We start from the raw sequence: 27479 nt of genomic DNA, 5'->3' as shown, positions 1-27479 counted from the left end.
AGGGAGCAGGCGGGCAGGTTTGCCGTCTGCGTGTGCAGGGAATCCGAAGGGGCCACGCAGAGCAGAGGGGCAGAGGCTGACCCCTCCCCGGAGGCCAGGCTGGGATCTGGGTTCAGACCACATACGTGGACATCACCATCGCCGTGGTTGAGCACAAGAATGATGAGAAAGGCCATCCTCATGTGCGTCCCCACTTTGCAGACGGGGAGCCAGGGGCTCAGAGACCAGGTAGCCTATCCTGGGACAGACAGGTTGTCACAGGAAGAGTGACACAGCCCACGTCTGTCCCAGCCGGGCGCTCACTGACTTGCAGGTTTAGGAGACAGGTTAGAGTCTAACCTGTGTTTCCAGACATAGAACCCACACCCACAGGGAGGGCGGGACTTGCCGGGGTTCAGACGGCTCCTTAGTGGCTGGACTTGAACTCCCCTTGGGCTTTGGGGGAGTCAGATGGATCCGGCTTCACATGTGACCCCTTTCCGGCTTGTGAGATTCAAGCACTTGCACAAAGTCACAGATGCCGCTGGGCTTGTTTCTTTTCGTAAAAGAAGTGCCATAATCCTGGGGCGGAGACAGCCAGCTGTGCACCAGAGACCACGCTCCCCGTCCCACAGGGGGGACCATGCCGTCCACCAGAGACCACGCTCCCCGTCCCACAGGGGAGACCATGCCGTCCACCACAGACCACGCTCCCCGTCCCATGGGGGAGACCATGCCGTCCACCAGAGACCACGCTCCCCATCCCACAGGGGAGACCATGCCGTCCACCAGAGACCACGCTCCCCATCATATGGGGGAGACCATGCCGGGCACTGGCTCCCGCCCGGCCACCCCTGTTCCTGTGCATCTGGAAAGGCCACTCAACTTTCCTCACTCTGGAGCATGAGGACAGGACAGGCCTTGGAGACACCTGGCCCTGGAGCAGAGTCAGGGCCGCTGCCTGATCCGTGGATAGATTTGCTGGGAGCAGACGTGACACTTGCTTTTCCATGTGGGTGGCTGGCCCCACTGTGAGCAGGATGGAGACTGCATGGCTCACAAGGTCTGGACCACGGATGGTTTGACTCCTGACCTGGAGGAATCTGGACCATGAGACAGGAGAGGCCTGGTGCCCTGGATGCTCACTGACCACAGAGACCATGAGACAGGAGAGGCCTGGGTCCCTGGATGCTCACTGACCACAATGACCATATTGCCGCAGTGGCCGTGTCACCGGTGCAGGGATTTCTTTTTTTTTTTTTTTTTGTATTTTTCTGAAACTGGAAACGGGGAGAGACAGTCAGACAGACTCCCGCATGCGCCCAACCGGGATCCACCCGGCACGTCCACCAGGGGGCGATGCTCTGCCCCTCTGGGGCGTCGCTCTGCCACGACCAGAGCCACTCTAGCGCCTGGGGCAGAGGCCAAGGAGCCATCCCCAGAGCCCGGGCCATCTTTGCTCCAATGGAGCCTCGGCTGCGGGAGGGGAAGAGAGAGACAGAGAGGAAGGGGGGGGGGGTGGAGAAGCAAATGGGCGCTTCTCCTATGTGCCCTGGCCGGGAATCGAACCCGGGTCCCCCGCATGCCAGGCTGACGCTCTACCGCTGAGCCAACCGGCCAGGGCCGCGGGGATTTCTTGACAGTGGCAGACGCTCTTGGTCACACAAGAGCCCACGATAAAGGGTGTGTCAGGCGGGGTCCAGCACAGGACGACCTCGTTCCTGCCATGGGGCCTCACAGCGCGGGGTTTCTCCCAAGAGGATCGCCAGCCACTCAGTTGTGTCCTGTGGGTCAGAGCACCCAAGAGCAGGCCTGGCAGAAGCCCTGTCCCATGAGCTGGAAGACAGAGCAGGACGCGGGAGAACTGTCCCCTTGCAGAGACAGGTGCACTAACTGACTCACAGGACTGCCAGCTACACCGACTCTGGGACATCGTGGAAATTCAGGGACAGCTACCTTTCAAAGGGGCCGCCGGAGGTCCCGGGACAGCCCCGCTGGGGTTGCTGGGAGCTGCGGTCTCCGAGTTCCCCATGGGGAGTCCCAGCAGAGGAGGGGGGACTGCGGTCAGTCCTCAGCCTTCAAACCCCCGTCCCAGCTCACGCAGGCCTATGCGGCTCCCTGTGAGTCTGCAGGAGGATGGGACCCGGGTCTGTTGGGAACATCGGTCCCTCTTTGCCTTGAATGTTTTCAAACACCATCCTTACACACGAACATGTCACCACCCCATCTCAGCCTCTGCCAAATCCACAGCAGCGGTGTGCAGACTGAGTTTTCCGCTTTCTGTGACGCTAGATAAATAACACTTGACAGAATCCGTTGGCCCACCCAGGACGGGCACTCGGAATGGGGGACCCTCTGGTAGACGTAGGTCGTCCTGTCGGGCTGTGTATGTTCCTGTCCTTAAGGAAATCCAGAGCAAACACAGGACCTGCCCGCCGGCTGCAGCTTGATGTGATCATCACAGAGCTGAGCGTCACGGGACGGCCTCGGATGATGACTGGATGTTTCTGGTCACTGACTTCTCACTCACGAAGGGGACAAGTGGACGATGCTAAGTCCCCCCCCCCAGGGAGAGCATGGGTGTGGTCTGCACTGCTGTGTGGGACCGCAGGTCTTCCGAGACTACAGGACACAACACTGACGTGTGCTTCTTGTGAGAGCGCTGAGCACCCAGATTCATGGGCATCTCAGCCTGCGCAGGCTTTACGACAGTGCCTCGGTTCACGGTCTCAGGAAGCCCTTCTCTGTCCCGGCCTCCCCGCTGTGCACGGCGGCCCTCCCCCGGGACACCGCACCGGGAGGCCCCTCCCCCGGGACACCCGACTGGGCGGCCCTTCCCCCGGGACACCGCACCCACCGGGCGGCCCCTCCCCCGGGACACCCGACTGGGCGGCCCTTCCCCCGGGACACCACACCGGAAGGCCCCTCCCCCGGGACACCCGCACCGGGCGGCCCCTCCCCCCGGACACCCGACTGGGCGGCCCCTCCCCCCGGACACCCGAATGGGCGGCCCCTCCCCCAGGACACCGCACCGGGCAGCCCCTCCCCCCGGACACCTGCACTGGGAGGCCCCTCCCCCGGGACACCCGACTGGGCGGCCCCTCCCCCGGGACACCCGACTGGGCGGCCCCTCCCCCGGGACACCCGAATGGGCGGCCCCTCCCCCAGGACACCGCACCGGGCAGCCCCTCCCCCCGGACACCTGCACTGGGAGGCCCCTCCCCCGGGACACCCGACTGGGCGGCCCCTCCCCCGGGACACCCGACTGGGCGGCCCCTCCCCCAGGACACGGCACCGGGCAGCCCCTCTCCCGGGACACCGCACTGGGCGGCCCCTCCCCCAGGACACCCGTACTGGGCGGCCCCTCCCCCAGGACACCCGTACTGGGCGGCCCCTCCCCAGGACACCCGACTGGGCGGCCCCTCCCCCGGGACACCGTACTGGGTTCAGAGGTTCTCTGCCAGTTTGCTTACTCCCCAGAGTTCCTGCAAATACGTGGCTGTGGCTTTCATGGAAAAAGAAGCACCGTTGCTGACATCATGTCCCGGGGTGGGCGTGGGGGGGCAGTGACCTGTCCAGCCTCGCTTTCTGGTCATTGGCGGTGCGGCCATCTGCCCCACGCACCGCGAGCCCTCACACAACCATCGGAAATTGAGGTGACGGTGTGCAGCCAGCCCCCCGGAGCAGCCCAGCAGGACCAGAGCACAGGGCGCAGCCCAGGCTCCTGGCTCTGCTGGTGGCTTCTGCCGTCGCTGTCAGCGATGGTTGGTTTCTTCGTTCTGGAAAAAGGCGTCGTCAAAGCACTCAAGCTCACGCCATCCTAAGAAACTGTTGAGTATGTTAACAAAAGTGAACTGAAGCGCACGACCGGGACGTGGGTGCCCAGCTCCGTCTGCAGCGCGAAACCGTCACCCTCAGCTCGCACCGTCCTCACAGCACCGAGAGGGCTCGCAGCCCCTGTCCTGCTGGTATGCGACGGCGGCGGCTCAGAGGGAAGGAAACCGCCGTCCACTCAGCAGCCCGCATGCGGCCATTCCCTCCCGCCTCCTCCTGCCTGCAGGTGACGCGTTTATTGCCAGCGTCCCTGCAGAGGCTGCGAACAAATAACCCAGGTGTCAGCCTGTGAAGACCATTTAAAGGCGCCTCCGTGACACACGCATTATCAAAAACTGGAGATAGGAGGGGGTGCTAGAGATTTATGGGTCCAGACACAGTGATGGGCATCCTGGGGGCCCCCCCGAACATCCCTGGAGACAACTGTTTTGTAAAAAGCCTGCAGATTGCTTCCTTTTAATGGCAAGTGGCTGCTCTACGCCTTAGAGGTAGAAATAAATGTCTCCTCGCTCCCGGTTCCAAGCCACCACCACATCGTAATGCGATTCTGCAGAACTGAAGGTTGATGAATGAGCTTAGGAAACGCAGGCCTCTCAGAGAACACGACGGACTCCTCAGTCCTCCTCTCCCGCTCTCTCCCATTGCCATGGAAACCAGCACGGGCAGGTCCATCTTAACAGCAGGCGTCTGTGGATGTGCATTTTCTACTTACTTGCTTTCTTACTTATTTATTCTTTTTTTTCCCAAAAGGGTTTAGAAAGTGTGCGCCATGCCAATTTAAATGTACTGACTCGATATTCATTTGCTCTATCTACCTGCCCACACACCCCGACCTCAGCCCACCGGCACGCGTGCCAGCTTTGTTCAGGAAAGAGCCGGAGGTGCCATCCTTCCACGCTGCTGTCTTCAGTACAGAGATATACACGTCTGTTATTTTTCAAATTCGGAGGGGAAAAAATGGCAAGCTTTTTACATAATGGCACGGAGGCACCTGCTTCCAAGTTCTTTCTGCTGTGACACCTGGTTGGATGGATTTGAAACGCTGCAGAGCTCCAAGGGCACAAGGACAGAAGCTCTTCAGAGACCCGAGCTCTGAGTGACGCAGCTACACTGTTACCTGGCAAATAAAACACAAGCCCTTTCCAAGGGCTGGTCTAAAAAAAAGGCTAGTTGTAGGTAATTTGTTTTATCTTTCAACAGACCCAAGGATCAAGCAAATAAAATCATCGTTTATAGAAGCTGAGAACGTGATAAATTCAGCATTAAACACTTGAATCAAATAGGGTTAGAGAAATATTTCCTTAACACGGTAAGAGACAGCCCCAAAGACAATAGGAAGTGAAAACCTTCTACAAATAATAAAAGCATTGAGTAAGATATCAGGGTATAAAATTAATCTAGAGAAACCAATAGCTTTCAAAGATATAATGGAAAAAAAACTACCCCCATTTAATTAGCCAGAAACAAAGGTGAAGTATCTAGGAGCACACTGAAGTTAGAAATCTATAAGAGAAGCATGTTTACACACCCTCAATAGTTCGTATAAGAAAACTAGTATAAGTGGGAAGACTTACCATATGTTGTTCATTAGGAAGATTAAAAATTTAGAATGTCAATTTTTCCAACTTATTTTATAAATTAATGCAATCTTAATAAAAATAATATAAGCCCAGGGTTGTTGGGGTGTTTTTTTTTGCATCAAAGGTGCACCTTTATCTACACTGTACCTCAAAATAAATCCCAAATAAGTCAATTATTTAAATGTTAAAAACAAAATCATAAAAGTAATAACTGCAGTCATAAGCAAATTTCTTCGCAAGAAAAGACTCTTCTAATTAAAACTGATGACCTCAATGCAGTCAAAGGATATTTACACAGGAAACTACATAATAATAAAAATTCTGCATGGAAAACCTGCCATTGGCATATTTAGAAATCAAAATAGACAATAAGAAAAACATATATTTCTCCTCCTCTCACCATTGTACCCTTAATAGGTAAAGAGCTCCCAGAAATCAAGAGACCAAGATCAGTAGTGGTTCAATAGATAAGTGGGCAAACTCTTTAACTAGGTCATCCAGTAAAAAGAAAGATGCTCCACTTTATTGTCAGTAGAAAACCTATTAGAGTGGCAAAGTCCAATTTTTTTACAGTAGCTAATGAGACTGGAGGGAGAAGCATTTTTTAGATAGTAGGTAAGTTCTATAACCCATGTGCAAAATAATTTGGAAAACAGCTATAAAATTACACAGGCACATAGCTTTTGAGCAATTCTTCTCCTAGGAATTGAGTCTAAGGATATACGCAAAATGGCAGGTACCAGGGCTCTTAATGTAGCATTATTTGTTATAATGAAAGATTTGAAACAACATGAATGTCCATCAATAGAAGACACCCATACAATGGAATACTGTGCAGCTTTAAGAAATGGAAAAGTTCTCAATGTACTATGAGAGATTCTCCAACATATATAAGTGAGAAGAGAGCCAGGTGAAGTACAGGACACATATGACTAATTGCACATTTATATTTGCTTACACGTACATTATTAGGGAAGTGCATACAGGAAACTAATCACAGCTCGTAGCCGTGACATATAAAGAGTTCCAAGAAATCAATAAGAAAAGAATGTCCAACTAAGCAGCCTGTACTGACTCCATGGGCCAGTTACATTGGCACTCTAGATGCCAAATTAAGATAAATATGTGGTTCGCATTCACTAACGGGTTAAGTCAATAGGAACAATCTTTCAAATACTACAAAGCGTATTTCTTTACACTGTGATGTCTGTCTTCTTTCTCTACCTTACCAATTAGGGACTCCCAGCAAAAGTACCTCACCAGCTAGTTCCTTGGAACCTAGGGTTCGATCACATCTTGCAGAACCTAAAGCAACTTTATAAATCATCCCCGTGTCACTAGAGGCCAGGTTCAGCAGGTGGAGGTAGTGGGGCGTTTACAGCCCAGGCGTGGTCACTAAGAATGCAGGATGGACAGATTCCAGCATGTGGACTCTGACAAACCAACCCTCCTGCCGTGGAAGGAGTGAGGGACGGCAGATTTCTGCGTGGTGAGAGAGTCCACATCCTCCGCCTGCTGTCCGTTTCTTCCCACGTGGCCCTGGTGGCCCTGCCAGGACAACAGGAGCTCGTCCGGTCCTTTCCCGGACCCACTGAGTGGCCAGCCGGTAAAAGACCACAGCCATCCATGAAACCCAGAGGGCTCGGGAAATTTGTGTTAATCCTGGAAAGGCTGGTGCTGCAAACTCTGCAGCTCTGACAAGGTCCGCTCACTGGCCTGGCCACACCCTGCCTGGCCCCTGTCACTCGGATTTCTCCATCCTCACGTCGAGCCTCAGGCCTCCGCATCCAGTTCGGGAGCTTTGCCGACCGCACAGCCAGCCTGACCTCTTGGACCCTGAGACTGGAGTCCATTCCCTGCTGAAAGTCCCGCTTGACCGGCGCTAGCTCTGTGTTCTGCCTTAAGTCCTGACCGCCATACATGACGGCCACCTGGTGGGCTTGGAGTGGGGACCCAGTGTGAGGACGTCACATGAGGCACATAGGCTGTGGGTGCCGCCAGGAGCCACCTGACCCGGTCTCCACGACAACGTGGACGCCTTTGCCCCCTCAGCTCATTTCCGTGTCTTGCCTTCAGCCTGGGTGTCCCCTCTGGCGCCTGCGGTGGTTGCTGTCCTTGTCCCTGACTCTGAGACACACCTCTAGCTTTGGAAGCCCGCCTGGCCCTGGCTGCCCGCCGGCTCCCTGGGTGCGTCTGCGTGCTGCCACCGCCCGGTTCCTGCCCTGGCTCTGCCTCCTGTCACCTGGACGCTCTGCAGGCCTGTGGTCTCACTGCCCCGACACACACACACATACACACAGGGCGCAGCACGGACTCACTGTCCTTCCCTCCTGCTCCTGTGGTGCCTGGTCCCCGAGACGCCGTGGGGCCCCAGCTGAGTGCACCGTGGGGGAGTCTGTGCGTGAAGCACCTGTGGGTCAGAGCCCCGCCCTGCGAGGGAGGCTCATGTCTGAGTGGACGCTCGGTGAGCACTCAGAGCGAGGCCACGGTGAGCTGCTGCATCCCTGAGAAAACCAGGCCTCCCGCCCAGTGAGTTCTGGAAAAGGCCAGGTGGGGTGAGTGGAGAGCTCTGATGGCTGTGGCCTGGGGGGCGGAGGAGGGGCAGGGGAGGACCGCGCTGCCTCCTGGAATCTGGGCATCACAGAACAACCCCCTGAAACACGCGGTGGTGGGCAGAGGCCGGGGCGCCTTTGTGGTGACAAGACCCATGACATTGGATGGAAACACACGAGGACCATCCAAAGGGCAGCCCCTCTCAGGAGAGAAGGGTGGACGCTGGCAGACGCAGCCTGTCAGGGGAGCTAGAGGGTAGCACTTGCTGTCCCTGCAGGGAGGGAGGCTCCTGGAGGATGGTGCTGGCATTTGGCTCATTAGGCCGAGGCAGAAGGCAGGGTGGCCGCGGGTCGGGATCAAACCAAGTGGAGCAGGAGGGAGGCCTGGGGGAGGGGCGGGAAGCAGGGGGAGGGTGCCGGCCGGACCCCAGGAGTGTGAGCAGAGACACGGCGACGTGGCCGGCGGGTCCAGCAACCATCTGGACACGGCCAAACTTGAAAGGAAGCAGCCCTGTCACCATTTGTCCCTGCCTGCTGGACGCCGCACCTCCGGGCCCGTCCAGGTGTCTGCAGGGCTCACACCTTCCTGTTTGCTCCTGGTGGATAAACTCCACACAGCAAACGGGCCGCCCGGGGACCCAGCACTGCGTTCCAGCCCCGAGTGTGAGGGGGTCACTCCCAGGTGATTGACTGTGAATCTTCCTCAGAGAACAGGGACAGAAGACAAAGCCAGCTGACACCGCCTTGTGCTGAGATGAATGGACCCGAGCTCTGTGCGCAGAGAGGAGAAGCTCCCCCCTCCGGCCGAGCTCTGTTCCTCGGTAACCGAGCCCTCACCTGGCCCCGCTCTGCCTGCTGCTCCCGCACGTGCCCTCCTCTGACCCTTTTACTTTTTGAAAATCGACTCTGCCAGTGTGGTCTGCAGCTACTCCGCGTGCCCCCGGCCGAGCCCGTGTGGGTGAGCGGCCCCTGGGCCCTCAGGCACTGCGTCCTGCTCGGCTCCGGACACCAGTCCTACCAGGTGCACTTACGGCTCCCCCTGCGGGAGCTCCTGCACCCCCTCTGGCCTCCGTGGTCCATCCCCCGGGCGCCGTGTATGGGGGGCAGGATGTGGTCCCTGTCCCCCCCGCGTCAGCCTGACCTGCCTGTTGCCCGAGCCCACGACGGCTTCCCGGGCCTCCGCACATCACGTTTGGGGCCGTGTCTTCCTCCCACCCCCTGGGCCTCCCTCTCGCAATCTTCGTCGTTTTGTTGTATTTTTATTTATTTATTTATTTATTTATTTATTTATTTATTTATTTTAGTGACCCGTCTGCCAAACGCTGCTCTTCCCGAGGGTTCTGTGCTCCTCTCTTCTCACTCACAGACCCCCCTCTAATGTGAGGGCGCCTGACTCCCGGCCCACACCACGATGGAGGAGACGGGAAGCAGGAGGAGGCTGTGCGGCCCCCGGGCAGCCACTGCCCTCTGATGACAGCACTGCCCGGGGCTGCCAGCCTCCTCTCTGCAGCATCTGTCCACCCAGGAAACTGCTGTGAACTTCCGGGACCCTGCGGCCTCCCCAGCCGAGAGTCCGCCGCGGTGAGGCACCTATTTCCCGGTCGTGCCCACTTGTTATGTAACTTTCATCCAAGCCAGAGGAAATGGAAGTATCATAGTAATGCTGACCGGGAGGAACACGCATGGACCTGGGAACACAGGCCCGAGGCCAGGGTGGGGGCGCCACGGGCTCTGCAGGGTGACCGTACCGGCGCGCACGCGCACGCTCACGCTCACGCGGCGGGGTCCCACGGTCTTACCGCTGCACTTGTCACAGCAATATTGTGTCTGAGATGGGACATGGGAGTCACATGCCTCGGAGGGCAGCAGTGTGAGGAAGATGGTTCTGGGCTGGAGCAGAGGCTGCAGCCGGGGGGTGGGGGGTGGGGGGGTGGGGGGGTGGTTGGAGCTGCGTTCAGAGACCTCTAACAAGCGGAGTGGCAGACCTCAGGGGGTTAAATGGAAGTGCCAGCCCCAGTGGCAGCTAATAGGCTCCCTTTCCATTCTGTCTCCTAGACCCAGGGCCGGTGGTGCAGGTTGGCTGGAAGGGCCTCCCCGTACCATGTGGGGGCGGGGCTTGGAGGAAAAGCCGCGCGGTCCTGGAAGGGCAGCCCCGGCCACCTGTCCCTTCGGGAGGCCTGCCCAGCGTGGGGTTCCTCCCAAGGAGAGGACTCGCTGAAGGACAAGGTGACACCTAGCTTCTCCTTTCCCCTCGGAGGGCGCGGAGGGCCTGCGCCTGCATCTCCTCTCTCTCCGACGGGGCTGATGCCATCTGGCTCAGGGGGGCGCGCTGATGCGAACAGAGCGATTGTAAGGTGTGCTGAAAACGAGCGAGTTTAGGCGTAGTCGTGGCGCGTAGTGTTTCCGGTGATATGTCCCCGCTGAATTGCTTCACAAGGGACTTCCTGCGTTTGTTCAGGGTCCAATTTGGATAAAGAGAGGCTCTGATCTTAGGCCTGCAGTCAGTAGTCCCAAATTAATTCCTACCGATCCGACACCGTCCAGGTCCCGGGGAGTCCAGTGGCCCTGCCTGGAAGACGGGTTCAGGCCACCCTCAGGCTCTGGGGAGCACGCAGTGATTTAGCTTTACTAAAGTTACTCAGAGGGACACTAGGCCAAACCACAGCCACTCCCTGCAGCCCAGAGAGCACATCCTCCTCGGGCCTCAGCACCACAGGCAGGCCGAGGTGACACCAGGCACCTGGTGACAAGGACAAGAGGTCAGAAGACAGTTGCCATGGCCAACGAGCACCTGGACACACTCTGCTGCAGGAGTCACTCACATCCCTTCAAGAGCTTCTCCCCCTGCAGCCCATCCCCGAGCGACAGGAGCCCCACACAGGACAGACCCCGCGTGCATCTCAGGGACGGTCCCCAAAGGGTGCCACTCTGGGCCAGGAAAGGCCTGCCCAGGGCTCTTGCCGGTCATCAGTGCGTGACTCCTCGGCGGTCCCTGGGCCCCCAGCAGGGCCTCTACGTCCGTCTGCAGCAGGGGGAGCGCACAATCCTCCCGCTCGGTCCTCCTGCCCCGCTGGCCGCTCGGGCCACTCCCCGCAGGGGCTTTGGTCCTCTTTCTGCCTTTCCTCTCGCAGGGCCCCTGAGCCACCGGCGCCTCGTGCCTTGCTAAAGGGCGCCACCGCGTGGCGTGCCGGGGAAATGCACAGCCGGGACACCCCGGCCCTGGGAAAGCTCCCTCCCTGCTCTGGGAAACCCCACTAGCTAGCGAGCCAAATCACTGAAAAGCCAGAACATGACACGAGCGACCGCGGTGTTTCACTCAGCAGTGCAAGCCCGCCACCCAGGCCACCCAGTCGCCTGCAGGTGCCCTGGCAGACACCCGAACACCCACTGTGCCGGGTGCAGGGACAATGCCCACAGCTTAGGCCAAACCACACAGTGGCCCTCGGCTTGGACAGCGTGCTGACTTGTGGTCTGGAGGCCAGTGGAACTTCGGCCATCATTGTGCACATGGTGACAGCACAGCCTGGGTATGGAGCGCACACAGCAACCCAGTGACGCTGATGTGAAGTGGGACATGCCCCACTCCAATGGCAACCCTTTGGGGAATGACCAGCAGAAAGCACGCCAGGGTCCTCTGTCACCTCACGCACAGTCCCCTCTCACCCCCCATCTCCCTACGTGTTCACAGACGTGCTGAATGGCAAGGAGGACTTTGTTGAATGGAAACACATCACCAAAGCACCAAGTAGCCAGAGAGATCTCTCTTCTTTGGAGAGAAATGACAAATGATAAAGAAGACACATGAAAAACAGTATCACTTTATAGCCACCAACACAGTGCAGACTGCAGACAGGATTTACTGATGGGGCGCTGAAGACAGAAGACAGGCTGCAGGACAAGGTCCACAGGGTCCAGAGTAACTCCCCACACGGCAGCTGTCAGTTACAAATCTGTCTCTGTGGAGGGGGAACCCGGGCGCCCCTTCTCCACGGGATCAAGCTTCACATCACCAGAAAGGGGACAGGGCACAGAATGCGTCCCATGCTGCATGACTGAGGACACAGCATCAGGCATGGGGGCCGTGTCCCCTGGTGTCCCGGGTTGCCATGTGCACGTGGCTGGAGTCTGTCCTGGGGTCTCTGATGAGCCGCAGCGGCCGACGTGACAGCCCGCAGCGCCATGTCACCGGGGCTGCCTGGCCCAGTGGATGAGCATCTGCTTCTTCTCGCTGGCGGCCCAGATCCTCAGCAGAGCCGCCCGCGTGAGCCTGGCCGTCCGGCCCCACTGGTTCTTCGCCTGGCTGGTGTATACCACCAGGTTCTCCGCGTACTGCAGGACCGACTTCAAGAACCTGTTTAAAGATTAATTTACCTATTTCATTGAAAAGTGTAAGAATTCGAATGTTTTCTCTTTATTTTGGAATTACAACTATAGAACTGAACTTAAATGTTACCAGCAAATCCAAGAAAAAGACGCAGGGACAAAACAGAAGTGGATACAGACGACGGGAAAGGGGAAAACACGGCAAGTCGCGAGCTCCTGTGGACACTGACTCGCAGCCGCGGCTGAGCCTGCAGCCAATCCGTGGGGACGCCTCCGCGCTGCAGTCTCTGCATGAAGGGGCTCCTGCAAGGTGGGCTTCCCACACTGGGAGAATTTGGCCTGAGCGGTGCCCCCGCTCAGGGGTGCACAGGAGGCCGGCACAGCCGCGGCGCCGCCCACACAGAGGGACGCGGGTGCCGCTCTGGCCGCATGGGCGTCCCAGGAGCCGGGTCAGTCTCTGAAGTGCGCCTGCGCGGGCAGAGCGTGCACGGCTCCCAGACCCCACGGAGTCAGTGGAGAGCAGTGCAGACAAGTGGGCGGCAGGGTTTTAAAAAAATCACCCAGGAAAACCAATAGGAGTGAAATTACTAAAGTTACCGAACCAGTTTCATTTCCTGAGTCTGACACTTACTTCAGGTACTGCTGATACTCCTGAGCGTGTTTTCCACAAACCACATGGACGTTGACCAACTCCAGTGCAACCAGCAATAAAATCAGGGAGAGCACAGGAGACAGAAGCTTAACACTAAAAAGAGATAAACTAGATTAAAATTCATTAAATAAAATATTTCAATTTCATAAGGAAAACGATGCTTTTCTCCTGAATAGCCCTGTGTTCAAGAATTCTGAAATCCAAACTTCCCCTATACACAGACCCCCAGGCGCTACCGCAGGGCATTCACATGTGCGGGGAAGGCCCTTGGGGCAGGCCCGGCATCTGCCGGCCAGGCCTGCCTGCCCCATGTCCACCTCGCGGTGCCAGGCGGGCCCTGCTTTGCAGCGGTGGGCACGGCTCCTCAGGACGGCCAGGATCTCACACCCGGCACCCAGACCCCCACCCACTCCCTCGGCAGGTCAGTGTCTTTTCTATGCTGATAGTCAGTGAAGACTGTCACAGGAAGAGAAATAGAGACGGCTTACCCCTAAAAATGTATTCAGTGCCTCTGGGACTCAAGGAAATTCCAATTAAAGTGAGACATTATCTTTCCCATAAAACAGGTAGACATATTTTAAAAATACTCTGTTCGGGAAGGACGGATGTAGCGTAACAGGCATCATCTTATAAACTGCTGGCAGGAGTGTCAACTGGGTGTAAGTTTTCAGGAACAACCCAGGAATTAACAACTTTTAGATACCACTGAACTCAAAGTTCTAGGCCGCTGTTCACATCGGTTATGTCCTGAGGCCGAGTACCACCTTCTGAAATACACAGCCTACGTGCAGAAACCTTCATGCTGGAGCACCCACGTTCGCCTGCTCTCGTGTTTGGGACCCGGACAGTTACCTGGGTCGGGAGCGCCCGCACTCCCACTCGCCAGTTTCAGTTGTTAGGATAGCCCGTGCCCGACTTCCTCTACAAACAAGCACAGATCTGACACCAGAATCAGAGCTGCGCGCAGGCACCTGCCCCGGCGCTCCTGGCGGCAGGGCCCGGGCCTCGCACCTGCTGCGCATGCGCAGGAAGTTCTGCCTCTGCCGGGAGCGCAGCCTCCGCTCCACCCACTGCCGGTGTCTCCGCTCCAGGGAGGCCGCCACCTGCAGGGACACGTGGGCGCAGCACCAGCTGATGCTTCTGAGCACGGCCAGCACCTCCAGAACGGCTCTGGGACAGAACAGGGTTGGGACACGGATGCTGCAGAGTTCGGGGAGCAGCCGGGGCCACCTGCGGGGCAGAGAGTGACCCTCGTGGGCGCGTTCCACGGCCGTCCTCCTGCGGCCGCCTCTCTCAGGCCTGCCAGACCCGAGTCCTGGTGAGCAGGGGCCTTCCAGCAGGCAGAGCAGCACCGCAGGAGTGTCGGCCCAGCCGATATTCCTCTTGGAGAGCACCCACGTGAGTCTAGCGCTCCCACCACACTTACAAAGTTTATAACAAAGACAGGGTCCCAATTTGCTTAATCCACGTTGTAACAATTTTCAGGACGACTTACTTCTCAATAGGAAGGTTATCCAAGTCACTAGAGACACGGTGACTCTCGGGGAAGTGCTGATACAGCTCATACGTGATTTTTACAATTAAAGAGATGCAGTCATTTGTTTCAGAATCATCTTCTAATCTGAAAAAAAAAACAAAACAAACTTAAGTATACATGACAGTAATTAAGATGCCCAATTAGCACCTGTGCAAAATATCATTTGCGTTCCTGGCTCACTGAACAAAGCACTTAATCTGAAAGCTGGTCTCCCCAAATATAAGATGAAAAACCCACCATCGAAGGCCATGGCCAAGTCAGTGGGACATGTGGAAAGCAATGCACTTGGCCGACAAGGGTGACCTGTGAGTCTGCTGACTCAACAACCCAAATTTCTCTGTCCGTACTTCTCTCCTGAGAGTCACACCCCTTTCATTGTCCACCAGATCTTTCCTGTGGCGTCCATGGTCCCCACAGGTGCCCTGAGCCCCAAGCTGGGCCATCACCACTCTCCTCTCGATCCCCCGGCGCCCCCGGGCACAAGGCCCAGCAGTCCCCCCTGGGCAGGCCCTCATTCCACGGCCCTGCTGACTCGATCCCTCGGCACCCCTGGGCACAAGGCCCAGCAGTCCCTCCTGGGCAGGCCCTCATCCCACGGCCCTGCTGACTCGATCCCCCGGCACCCCTGGGCACAAGGCCCAGCAGTCCCTCCTGGGCAGGCCCTCATCCCACGGCCCTGCTGACTCGATCCCCCGGCACCCCTGGGCACAAGGCCCAGCAGTCCCCCCCCCCCCCGGGCACAAGGCCCAGCAGTCCCCCCCCCCCCGGGCACAAGGCCCAGCAGTCCCCCCCCCCCCGGGTACAAGGCCCAGCAGTCCCCCCTGGGCAGGCCCTCATTCCACGGCCCTGCTGACTCGATCCCCCGGCACCCCTGGGCACAAGGCCCAGCAGTCCCCCCCCCGGGCACAAGGCCCAGCAGTCCCCCCCCGGGCACAAGGCCCAGCAGTCCCTCCTGGGCAGGCCCTCATCCCACGGCCCGGCTGATGCTCCCCGATGACCAGAGGTGGCCCGACCCCACGGTGGAGCTCACCCGGCCACTTCCTCTTCAGCTTCTTTGGGCAGAGGCAGCAGAGGCCACACCTGGATGCTCTGCTCACAGCTCAGCACCTGAGAGGAAGAGGTCTGTGCTTTTAAAGGTTTTACAATGGAGTTCTAGAAAATGTTTTTAAGTTGTTACTGATGCTGTGATCTCCTTCTACTAACCTGTTTATAAAACTGTTACAGTCCTTGTATTTGAAAACTAAGTGGTGCATGTCAGTTACTCACTATAATCAGGTTCAGAAAGGCCCAGAAAGTCCTGGGGGTCAGTCAGCAGCAGCCACGCCAGCCCAGAGACCCCCATGCAGGCTCCGAGGCAAGCCCTTCTCAAACGCACAGGAAGGCAGCGCTCCAGGGCTCGCTCTTCTCTTCACGTCCCCAACAGAGACCCATTCTAACAGCTGTCACTTTTCTTACTTGGTCACCAGACCTGGCTTCTCAAGGCGCCATGTCCCTCACCGCACATGCTCCCTGTGCTCCCTGACTCCACAGCTGTCCTGCAGAGGGCAGTCTGACCCACGGATTTCTAAGTCAGCCACTGTGATGACTCGCCCCTGGGATGACCCCATTTTTGCCCCTCCCACCTTCCTGTTTCACGATATAGAACGAAGTACCGAGGCTAGTTCCCAAATTGGAAATACCTGGCCAGGAATGCCTAAAAACTTTGCCTATTTGTTTTAATTAATAAGTTAACAAAAGTTGGTAAAAAAAAAAAAAAAAACATCCTTTATCACTGACAAGCAAAAGCTGTTACTAGTCCTGGGTTGATGAGAACAGCTTGCTAAGGCACCTTCCAAGTCACCCACTTAGTACAGAACACCCAGTGGAACACACTGCTGCCGTTACTTCAGCTGCTGCGCGGAACCTGAGCCTCAACCAGACCGAGCATCACGGCCATGGCCACGCCCCTGAGCCGCCGTGCGAGGCCACACAAGTGCCACCCGAGTTAGAAAGCTGCAGCAGGGGAATGCACACCCTCTCCCCAGCGCACGCCGCACGCACACCTGTCTCCTGAGCAGGGCGGCTGGATGGAGGCGAGCGCTGTAGCTGTCTGCGACACGGACTGCCGACTGGATCGCTGCTCCTCCCTAGTCCAGGAGACAGACACAGGTTACTGCAACTGGTGGTGAGGCTCCTCGTTTGCTTCCATTGAGTTTCTAAGGTCACATAAGAGTCCTGGTTTCTCATTCTTTTCCTTCCTATCATTTCCATTCAGCTCAACAAAGGAAAACTCTTCTTTAGAATTGGTTTGAGAGTAGTCAAATCATAACCAACAATATGACTTTAAATGAAGCCAATTCACAATGATAAATTAAAAAGGCCACATCTGCTGGTGTCCACAATGCAATACAACTAGAAATAAGAAAGAAAAGATTACAAACATTTGGAAAATTTAAGAGATTCTCCTAAAATATATAGTAGAAAATTAAACATTAAAAAAAACAATATACTAAAAGAGAATTACATAGCTCTGAGCATGTAATTGTGAAACATATGAATATTGAAAAAAGTAAAAATATTATGTACAGCTGGTATAACTAACTGGAAAATCCAAGTCAGCTGACTAAAAATTAATAGACAAAAACAAAAGTCAGTAAGGTGACAGCTGACAGATCTCGACAGCTTCCTTGCAGATAATCAGCAAGTACTCAGACTGCTCAGAGGCACAAACTGATAGTTAAAGGAGCTGGATGTTAATTAGAAGACTTAAACTTTCATCCGCTCAAACTGCTAAGACCCGCACAGCAGGGAGTTTCTCGGGCTTCATACACAAAAAACGTCTGGGATGCGCCCTCGGGGGTCTCCACAGAGGTCTCCACAATCCAGTGCAGCAGCCAGAACACAGGCAGCGAAAGTGAGAAGTGACAGGCGAGAACCTGGGGCACAGCTTCTGCTCTCCGTGGTCCCTCGGGGGCTTCTGAGTGGGGTGGGGGGGGCAAGGGGGACGACATGAGGCCCACTCGGCCGGCCCTGCTGAGGACAGACCCATGTGGGCGGCCTCGTGAGGGCCGGTGATACTCCAGGGGAAGGTCAGGGTGGTCTGCCCAGAGGGTGTCACGGGAGTGGGGGAGGCGCAGGCGTGGACATCTTTCTCCCCCAGAGAGAGGACTCGGTGTGGAGAGAGGAGGGGCCAGCCTGGGCCTCACAGCCCCCTGGGGAGGGCACTGCCACTGGGGGGGGGGCACAGAGGAAAGGACTAAGACAGGAGACGCTGTGACAGAAAGTAAGACCCGACATGCTGAAACTGTCAACTGTGTTGAAGGAGTCCGCCAGGAGCTCGTTTCTATGTACGGGATTTTAGATGGAATTCTTGACAATTTTCACTTTCTACATTAATTTTTCTATCTTGTTTGAACTTTTAAACAACTTTAATAGTTATTACATGTATAATCTGAAAAAAGATGGAAATATCAGTAACAAACATTCTAACCCAAATTATTTTAATATAATAAAAAATTAGTTTATGAATAGAGCCTTGATGGTGAACCTTTTTATAAAAACCGCCCACTTTTGCAGTGCTGGTCAACCTGGTCCCTCCCGCCCACTAATGGGCGGTCCAGCTTTCATGGTGGACCAATCGCGGCACCGTTGGGTTGCTCCGCTACCGCCCACCATGAAAGCTGGAATGCCCACTAGTGGGCGGGAGGGACCAGGTTGACCAGCACTGCAAAAATGGGCAGTTTTTATAAAAAGGTTTGCCATCATGGGAATATAGACAAATATTGCACCCCAGCAATAAACCAGACATCTATAAAAATTTCCATTGTATTTAGTTAATCCTGTTTTATACTCTGGTTTGCAATTTTCCATGCAAATGTGTTTTGTTTTTGTTTTTTTTTATTGAAAGCAGGGGACACAGAGAGACAGACTCCATGTGCACCCTGACCAGGATCCACTCAGCAAGCCCCCTATGGGGCGATTCTCTGCCCATCTAGGGGGTTGATCCATTGCTCAGCAACTGAGCTACTTTTAGCGCCTGAGGCAGAGGCCATGGAGCCATTGTCAGTGACCAGGACAAACATGCTCGAATCAATTGAGCCACCGTGGTGGAAGAAGGGATTGGGGGAGGAGGAGAAGCAGATGGTCACTTCTTCTGTGTGCCTTGACTGGGAATTAAACCTGGGGCATTCACATGCCAGGCCAATGTTCTACCACTGAGCCAACCAGCCAGGGGCAAATGTGTTCTTAAGAAATGAATTAAATTATTTTAGATTAGATTAAGTGAATTGACTGATTTGTTATAGAGAATACATGCAAACACTTAATTCACAACTGTTTGTTCTCATGGAAGCATACTACAAATCAGATAAGTTAAGCAAAAGATAATTAAGTTACTTATATTTTAAAATAAACTATTGTATAGCCTTTCATTGCTGAATGACAGTGACTGAATGTCCTTTTCTTCCCTTGCATTACCTTAAACACTGAGGCTAGGTCTTCGTCAACGAATCTCAGTAGCAGTACAAGGGAAAAGGTAAGCAGCTGCTCTGTTACTCTTTCTGGGAATTCAGCTAAGTTGATTTCCCCGTGGCTTAAGTGATCTCTTACACGAGGACCCTCCTGATGGTTCAGGAAATCCCAGAGAAATTCCTTTCCGGAAATAAACAGAGAAAACCCTCTGTCAGTGCTCTCAGGGAGGGAGGGAAGTGCCAAGGCCCCACCTGACACAGGTGAGGGGCACAGTGTTCATTTACAGACCAGAGCTGAGCCTCTAAGAGACTGAGTTCCAGGCCACACCACTGCAAGGGACAGAGCTGAATTCTTGTCAGAGCCCCTGTTCTCACTGCACCCCGCTGCTTGGGGCCAGGCTGACAAGAGCACTGAGCAGCCTGGAGTCTCAGCACTGACACGGAGCTGCCAGGATGGTCCAGTGCTGTCAGGCTCAGCTTTTCTTTTTTCTGAAGTGAAAAGTGGGGAGGCAGTCAGACAGACTCCTGCATGCGCCCGACCAGATCTACCCAGCATGTCCAGCAGGGGGCGATGCTCTGCCCATCTGGGGCGTTGTTCTGTTGCAACCAGAGCCATTCTAGCACCTGAGGCGGAGGCCATGGAGCCACCCCCAGCGCCTGGGCCATCTTTGCTCCAATGGAGCCTCAGCTGCAGGAGGGGAAGAGAGAGACAGAGAGGAAGGAGAGGGGGAGGGGTGGAAAAGCAGATGGGCGCTTCTCCTGTGTGCCCTGGCCGGGAATTGAACCCGGGACTTCCACACACCGGGCCGACGCTCTACCACTGAGACAAACCGGCCAGGGTCTGACTCACCCTTTCTTATCTGAGCCCCTGCCCCGAGGAGGACCACTGTGTCCACGCCGGGCAGTCGCTTCCCAAGGCAATAAAAGACGTTCCTGCTGTGCTTCCTGCGTGAACACAGCCCTCACCTCACGTCTCCTCACGCCCACCTCCTCCCAGGTGCCCCGTTTCACTGTGGACGCCAGTGAAGATGGTTGCTTCTCTCTGCTCACGCCCACCTCCTCCCAGGTGCCCCGTTTCACTGTGGACGCCAGTGAAGATGGCTGCTTCTCTCTGCTCATGCCCACCTCCTCCCAGGTGCCCCGTTTCACCGTGGACGCCAGTGAAGATGGCTGCTTCTCTCTGCTCACGCCCACCTCCTCCCAGGTGCCCCGTTTCACTGTGGACGCCAGTGAAGATGACTGCTTCTCTCTGCTCATGCCCACCTCCTCCCAGGTGCCCCGTTTCACCGTGGACGCCAGTGAAGATGGCTGCTTCTCTCTGCTCACGCCCACCTCCTCCCAGGTGCCCCGTTTCACCGTGGACGCCAGTGAAGATGGCTGCTTCTCTCTGAACAGCCTAAGTCCACAGCCTGTCCCACAGGTTAGAGGGAAAAGGGACAGAAAACCGCTGCCCTGGGCAAACTGCCATAGCTGGGAGAGTCACAGACTTGAGATGGAGAAGAGCATTAGACAAACAAGCTCCGTACCCTAATTTCCTGAGGGCAGAGCGGGCGCCCGGACAGCGTGCGGAATCTAAGCCACACAGCGGAAGGTAGCACCCTGTAGCCAGCTCCCGGGTAGAAGCAACAGATACAGAACTTCCTTCCGCTTACAGTACAGAGTACAGTATCTTCACAAAATACAAAACAGTGACAAACAGCAAGTGGCTCTAAACGCTTACTAATTCTCTTTCCATCTAACACTCAATCTCATCAGGCTCCTTTGCTGCTGCAGCTCCAAAGCACATACAGTCCCTTCCCCTGCAGGTGCACACAGCCAGCAAGGGCACATACTGCACGGGAACAGGGCCGCTCAATCGCCGGGCTTAGAAAAGGGACTTCAAGCAACGAGCACGACACCCGGGACCCGAGCAGGAGTCAGAGCTCAGCAAGTGTCTGCTGCAGGGACAAGGAAGGCAGGCAGTGAGCGGCTGACTCAGAACGCTCTCTTTGAGCATATCACAGGCCACAATGAACGCCACCCTGAAGCAGTCGGAACCACACCCATAAACTCGAGAAGATTAGCTTGGAAAAGACCTAATACCTTACCATTGCAGGCTCTCCAAGGAAAAGAGGAAGCTGATTGATTTCGCCATCATTCAAGTGTTTTGCCAGTATCTAAAACACCCAAAAATAACTTAATTAACTGGTAGGCATACACATACAGCACTTTCAGAGACGAAGGATACTGTACTCTGGTATGAATTATTAAATAAGCCCCAAGCCAACCAAATGTAACAAGGGCAGTCTTAAAGGAAGACACCACCAGTTCAAGACTCTTCTTAACCTGTCTAATGACCTTAAGTATATGTATCTTCTTAATTGTATAATGTGTGTGTTTATGTCTAGTTATGTGTATCTGTGCATGCACATATATGTATATGTGTATGAATGTGTATGAGTATGTACGTGTGTATACATGTGCTTGTATTTATATGTATACGTGTATGTGTTTACATACACTTGGATGTATCTGTATGTGTTTGTATGTGTACTTGTATATATGTATCTTTGGGCATGTGTGTGTTTATACATGTGTATGTGCTTATGTGTACTTGCATATATGTGTGCATCGGTATGTGTATGTGTGTACTTATATGTACAAGTGTGTGTATGTGTGTTCCATATCTACCAGTTACTTCGAGAGCCACTTAATTCTCATGGATTGTGGAACCCAAGCGCTGATCCAATCCTGTGGCCCTAATCCTATATAGACACGAGTGTACTATCAAATGTGCTTCCCACAGTATCAAATATATATTTAATAACAGCAAATCATTTACCAATCAGCATAAACTCTGCAGCTAGGCACACACATTTCTTAATTCACCCACCACCCATTCACTCAGAAACTAGTTGTTCTATCTAAAGGCAACATGCCCGGACCACCCACATCCCCACAGTGGACTTTCCCTCTGTCTCCTCCTGTGAGCTGTGGGGAATGTGAGAATTACTACCCAGGTGACAGAAACAAAAGCTTCTGTGCCCTATGAGGGATATGAGATATTTCCGCTGATAATTTTTACTATTCCGATTTTCACCTTCAGAATCCCACCCTCCAAATATGCAGATGGAAGATATCCACGTATACTGTGCTGACAGGAGCAGATGTGCATTTCATGTGCAGAGCAAGTCAGCGTTAGCCCGGAATCCGCCGTGGGAACCTCTAATAACCAAGCACGTCACGTCTGCGTCTCCTGCCTTTTCCAGCGACAGCCTCTCCATCACTTTAGAAACTGGGTCAGTAATACTGGGTCTCCTTGGCCTGAATTCTGTATTCAGCTCAGTAAGGATTTTGGTTTATGTGACTATTAAGATTTTCCTGTAAGCATATTATGGCTAATCTTTAATTTTGTACTATAAAAGAGTAACAATGTTTTGTTTCAAGATACCTTATAGGTTCACTTACTTCATCAAAGGTGGTATAAAGAGCCGTTGACTTCATAAAAGGAAAGAGAAGACATAATTAAAGCAAAATATGAGCCGAGTCACACTATTCAAAGCAAGAAAAATTCTACTACACAGCAACAAACATGAAACATCTTTTGAAAATAAATCTTCAACAACGCTTTGGGGAGACAGTTCGGACGAAACACACACAGTGACTGGGCCGTGTCACATTGCTGCCCTCGCAAACTGTTTAGCTCAGATTCTCCTGACATTTATGGTACCATCACTTCACAGATTGCTCCTAAAATTCTCTTGAGAGCTATTAAAAATATCCAATTGCCTACTAAATATCCTATCACTTCCCCAAAAAAGCTGAACTTTTTATTAATTGCATAAACTATGTGCACTGATGTCACCTTGTGTATTTCTCATCTCTCACCCGATACATAAACTTCTTAAAAGTGCGTCTCACTCATGTCCACATCGTCCACTGATCTCAGAGACCTCAGGCCATGACAAGTTCTCAGTGAACAGGATGCGCACAGCACTCTGCAGTTTTACTCTTCGGGTGACTGCGGTGACGTGGAGGTGCCGGGCTTTTCTCCTGAGACTGAAGCTTCACCACACTGACTGGGCAAAGCCGACGTGACAGGCCCTGGGCGTGGGCAGCAGGGACAGCAGTGCGATGACCCTTCTCAAGGATCTCGCACCAGAAACCTCTACAAAATGCACGAGGCAAAGCTGGCCCACGTCAGGATGAAGCAGAAGCAGGAGGAGAACGCAGATAACAGCAGCTGTTAACGTGATCTCCCAGACAGCAAGTTAGGGTCTGGAGTGCTCAGGCAGGGATGGTGGACAAGGAACGGGCCACAGGCATGCTCAGGACCCAGCTGGGAGCCCGAGTTATCCTGGAGAAATCGGGGAGACAAGCCGGAGAAAGCCTGGGCTGGACCTGAACTCCCTGCCCACCCAACCAAAAGCAAGAACCCTGTGGGCAAAGTACTGACAAGTCTGTAAAGGCGTGTAGGCAGAGGAGACTGCAGCAGACAGAGGAATAGTTATTAGTCTAGAGAGCAATCAGTGGCCGTGTGAGACTGGATTAGAGAAGGAAGACTCGTGAAGACGGGCTGGCAGGTGAGCTCAGGTGAGCATGTTGAGCCAGGGGAGGCTTCAGGTTGGAAGAGAAAAGGTACAAAATACATCAAGGGAAGAACCAATGGGCAGTCTGGAGACCAAGTGGCTTTGGGGAACAAAGTGCAGCTAAGGTTTGGGGCCAGAGCGACTAAGAGGATACGGACAATAAGGAATTTGTGGGGGAAAATGCTTTTTTGAAACAAAGTACGTTTGAGATACTGGGGAACATTCATATAACTATATTCAGGTGACAGGTGTAAGCCTAGCCTGGGAGGTGAAAGAACTGGGTTAGAGTCGACGCCTGGAGATACTAGACCTCGATGCCATGAACTGCCCTCTTAGCTGCTTCAGCTGCATCCACAACCTGCAGGATGTTGGCTCTCACTTTCATTAGGTGTCACTTGTTTTCTAACCTTTGTTCCCACAGAGGTGACAGCATTAGGCATGGGACTGTGTGACATCTCCCAAGGAGCAAACAGAGAGAGAAGACAGGACTGAGAGCAGAATTTTGAGGAATGTTTACATAAGGGGGCAAAAAGAGGAAGATGAACGAGTGGCACAGATGAGATGAGAAGGCATGGCCAGCGCTGCTGCTCGTCCTGGAACCCACGGCCCCTTCCTGTCCGTGGACCTCTCAATAGTTAGCTGGGCACATGGCCACCCAGAAAACTCTCCAAACCTCCCCACAGCCAGGGGTGGCTAAGTCTCGGCCAAGAGGAAGCAGTGTCTGTAACGAGTGGCCATGCTGTAAACCATGGACCACCTTGTGGGGTTACAACGATATGCCAATAACTATGGCTACAGAGAGAAAAGTTACTAGTTTTATGACATCACTAAGTTTAAAAGACTACTTGGAAATATACAACTACCAAAAACTATAATTATAATAGGAAGCCACAAAAAATGACAGTTAAACCTTCTAAGGAAGCTCTTAACTAAAATATTCCTTTCATACAAACAAAAATAAGATGTTAAGAACTTTTAATGTGGCAAAGAAGACTGTCACTACAGCAACAACCTTGCCATCAGTTGTTAACACGCGTGTACCTCAGCCGTCAGAAGTCTTTTTGGACACTTATTAACTGTGGCAAACACATTCCGAAGTCCAGTCTCGAGCTGCATCAGTAACAACACGGCACAGTCGGCAAACCTGTGGGATTGAAGGGGATGAGCACGACCCCCCACAACATGAACGCTGGCACCTCAGAACTGGGGCTACACTGTGTCCAAGCAAGGAGGGGCGGCCCCACTCGCTAAGATGCAGTAAGAACAGAATCGAAGTCTCCTTAGACTCGTGCTTTTAAGCTGCTTTCTGCTTTTCAGCATTTTAACGTTTGATGAGCATTTTTAGTGTCTCACTAGGAGAAAAATGCCATCAAAACCTGCCTACTTCACTTCAGGTCTAAAAGGACTCAAGCCCCGGGCTCAGTGGGTTCCCCAGGTCCACAGATGGCCGTGTCGGGAAAGACGGCGTGAAGGGCCTGACGAGCACGGACTTCCTGTGCCTCGGCGACGCGGAGGATGAACCTGGCTTCCTCTTCATTCACGGCGCACAGACACAGGGCGCAGGGTTTCGCTCACGGTAAAAACTCAGTAATTTTAAGAAGCTGATTTAGAAAAACAGTAAACCTGACCAGCTGTGCCCTGACACTTACCACACAGCTACGCGTCCTCTTCATCAGGACGGGAGGTATTGTATGTGCAGCTCTGCTCTCCACTAGTTAGATTCCAGAGCAAAGAGGGCCTGACACAGAGGCTTTACGGGAAGGACTGGCCTCCAACTTCAACGTCCACTCTGTAATACCCCCTTTCCTTTACCTGTGTGACTTGAACTTGATTAACGCGAATTCCCAATATGGCAACATGATTCTTAATATAAAAGTGGACTTCTTCATCACTTCTTCCAATACTGAAAGTACCTCAGAAGTAACATCTGCAAAACAGCAAGTATTTTTAAGCACAATCACACTGATCAACTGAAAAGCCGGCACATGTCTAGGGAGTGAGGCCAAGGAGTCCATCTCTTTACGTAGATAAACCATAGCCCGGGGCAAGCGCATGCTGTCCACAGGTAATAAAGACCACCCTGAACTAAGCCCACACTTGCAGGTGACCGCAGATGTCCTGAGAGACAGTGAATGTGGACAACTGCATCTTTTCAGTGATTTAGGCTATAACATTCTATAAAGGAGTTCAAGGTTGACCAGCTGTATCATAAGATACAGTAACCAAGAGTGACTGCTAAGGGAAACTATGAACTTTGGGTGCTTATGGTGTGTCAGACAGGCTTATCCATGGTGACCACTGTCCCGTCTGGTGGAGGGTGTTGATTATGGGTAGGCCAAGCATGTGTGCAGGCAGCACACGTGTGGGAACTCTCTGAACCTACTTCTCAATAGTATTATAAACTTAACACTCTAACAAAAGTCTTAAAAATATCAATATTATTGGCAGTTACCAGACTACCGAAAGGTCCCCGGGTACCAGAATGCTAAGGCTGCAGATACCACGTGATCTGTACCGTCCCCCTCACGGTTCACGCCGGCTAACACAGATCGTACAGCTTGACTGCCAAAGTGGGAAAAACGAGCTCGAAGCAAACAGCCGGTTCCACTGCTCTTTCACCCCGTAATCTGGTAAGGGGCTCTCCGTTGTGGAAAAGAAGACACAGGAGACCCTCCGACCACGCGGTTCTGGCACAGTGACTGTGAGCAGGAAGCCCAAGGAGGAGAGGAGACAGGACACTGTACATGGCTGAGGCCACGTGCGTGTCGGTCCTTCTGAAGGACAGACTGATTCCATCACTAACACCGACCCAGGGACTCCCCACGACAACCTGGGCACAGTGGGAAAGGGCAGATTCATGTGGCAACACTTAATACCAGATGTCACAGAACGTCAAAGGCGTGTTGCCCCAGGCAAATAACTATTCCATCTTAAGTGTTCGAGTCTTGATGCTACTTGATAACTTTGTAAATATGTTTATAAAGACAATTCATGGGGAAATGGGAAATGTTGTACTTGCCGGGGAAAACGATCAAATCCTCTGAGTCTGTGAGGGTGATGAGAGGTCGATGTGCCACCGTGCACTCAGCCTGTTGAAGGAAAGTCTTCAGTAGTTGACCCAGTCCAGCCGTCAACAGCACCATCATTGAACAGTACCTGGTGGAAAATGCCAGAGGTCTGCTGCGCATGACCCAGCAGCTCATACAGAAAGCTTCCCTCTCATGAGAAGATGGAACTAGGAAAACAAAGGGAGCAGCGCCACGCTGGCTGGGAGGACCGAGAACCCAGACCCGCGTGAGCCTCTTCCCCCGCCACAGCGCCACGCTGGCTGGGAGGACCCAGAAAACCCAGACCCACATGAGCCTCTTCCCCCGCCACAGCGCCACGCTGGCTGGGAGGACCCAGAAGACCCAGACCCGCATGAGCCTCTTCCCCCGCCACAGCGCCACGCTGGCTGGGAGGACCGAGAACCCAGACCCGCGTGAGCCTCTTCCCCCGCCACAGCGCCACGCTGGCTGGGAGGACCGAGAGAACGCAGACCCGCGTGAGCCTCTTCCCCCGCCACAGCGCCACGCTGGCTGGGAGGACCCAGAGAACCCAGACCCACATGAGCTTCTTCCCCGCCACAGCGCCACGCTGGCTGGGAGGACTGAGAACCCAGACCCGCATGAGCCTCTTCCCCCGCCACAGTGCCACGCTGGCTGGGAGGACCGAGAGGACACAGACCCACGTGAGCCTCTTCCCCCGCCACAGCGCCACGCTGGCTGGGAGGACCCAGAAGACCCAGACCCACGTGAGCCTCTTCCCCGCCACAGCGCCACGCTGGCTGGGAGGACCCAGAAGACCCAGACCCACGTGAGCCTCTTCCCCGCCACAGCGCCACGCTGGCTGGGAGGACCCAGAAGACCCAGACCCACGTGAGCCTCTTCCCCGCCACAGCGCCACGCTGGCTGGGAGGACCCAGAAGACCCAGACCCACGTGAGCCTCTTCCCCGCCACAGCGCCA

At 54.2% G+C, this 27479-nt stretch overlaps 1 protein-coding gene and 1 long non-coding RNA gene across 3 annotated transcripts in view; one reads left to right on the top strand and one right to left on the bottom strand.

Moving 5' to 3' along the window:
- The first annotated feature begins 7773 nt into the window (after positions 1-7773).
- Positions 7774-9484, top strand: LOC136315988 (uncharacterized). Of its 2 annotated transcripts, none has more exons than XR_010727631.1 (3): positions 7774-7922; positions 8653-8766; positions 9250-9484. It is a non-coding gene; the product is annotated as an uncharacterized lncRNA (long non-coding RNA). The 2 variants fall into 2 exon arrangements; XR_010727630.1 differs by having other exon boundaries at positions 7774-7948.
- A 2214-nt stretch (positions 9485-11698) lies between these two features.
- The window catches only part of ERMARD (ER membrane associated RNA degradation), a 33515-nt gene continuing 17734 nt past the window's right edge, over positions 11699-27479 (bottom strand). Inside the window, exons 8-19 of the mRNA XM_066247780.1 lie at positions 26493-26629; positions 25286-25400; positions 24515-24617; positions 22353-22382; positions 20993-21061; positions 18913-19086; positions 16500-16583; positions 15488-15564; positions 14416-14541; positions 13932-14150; positions 12900-13013; positions 11699-12296 (exon numbers count right to left, since the gene is read on the bottom strand). Coding sequence (XP_066103877.1) covers positions 12128-12296; positions 12900-13013; positions 13932-14150; positions 14416-14541; positions 15488-15564; positions 16500-16583; positions 18913-19086; positions 20993-21061; positions 22353-22382; positions 24515-24617; positions 25286-25400; positions 26493-26629 — 1417 coding nt within the window. The 3' untranslated portion in view covers positions 11699-12127. The remainder of the gene's footprint in view (positions 12297-12899; positions 13014-13931; positions 14151-14415; positions 14542-15487; positions 15565-16499; positions 16584-18912; positions 19087-20992; positions 21062-22352; positions 22383-24514; positions 24618-25285; positions 25401-26492; positions 26630-27479) is intronic.

The sequence above is a fragment of the Saccopteryx bilineata genome, chromosome 12, assembly GCF_036850765.1.
Source record: "Saccopteryx bilineata isolate mSacBil1 chromosome 12, mSacBil1_pri_phased_curated, whole genome shotgun sequence".
Lineage (NCBI taxonomy): Eukaryota > Metazoa > Chordata > Mammalia > Chiroptera > Emballonuridae > Saccopteryx > Saccopteryx bilineata.
The sequence above is the reverse complement of the archived record's forward strand: the minus strand, read 5'-3'. Positions and strand labels throughout refer to the sequence as shown.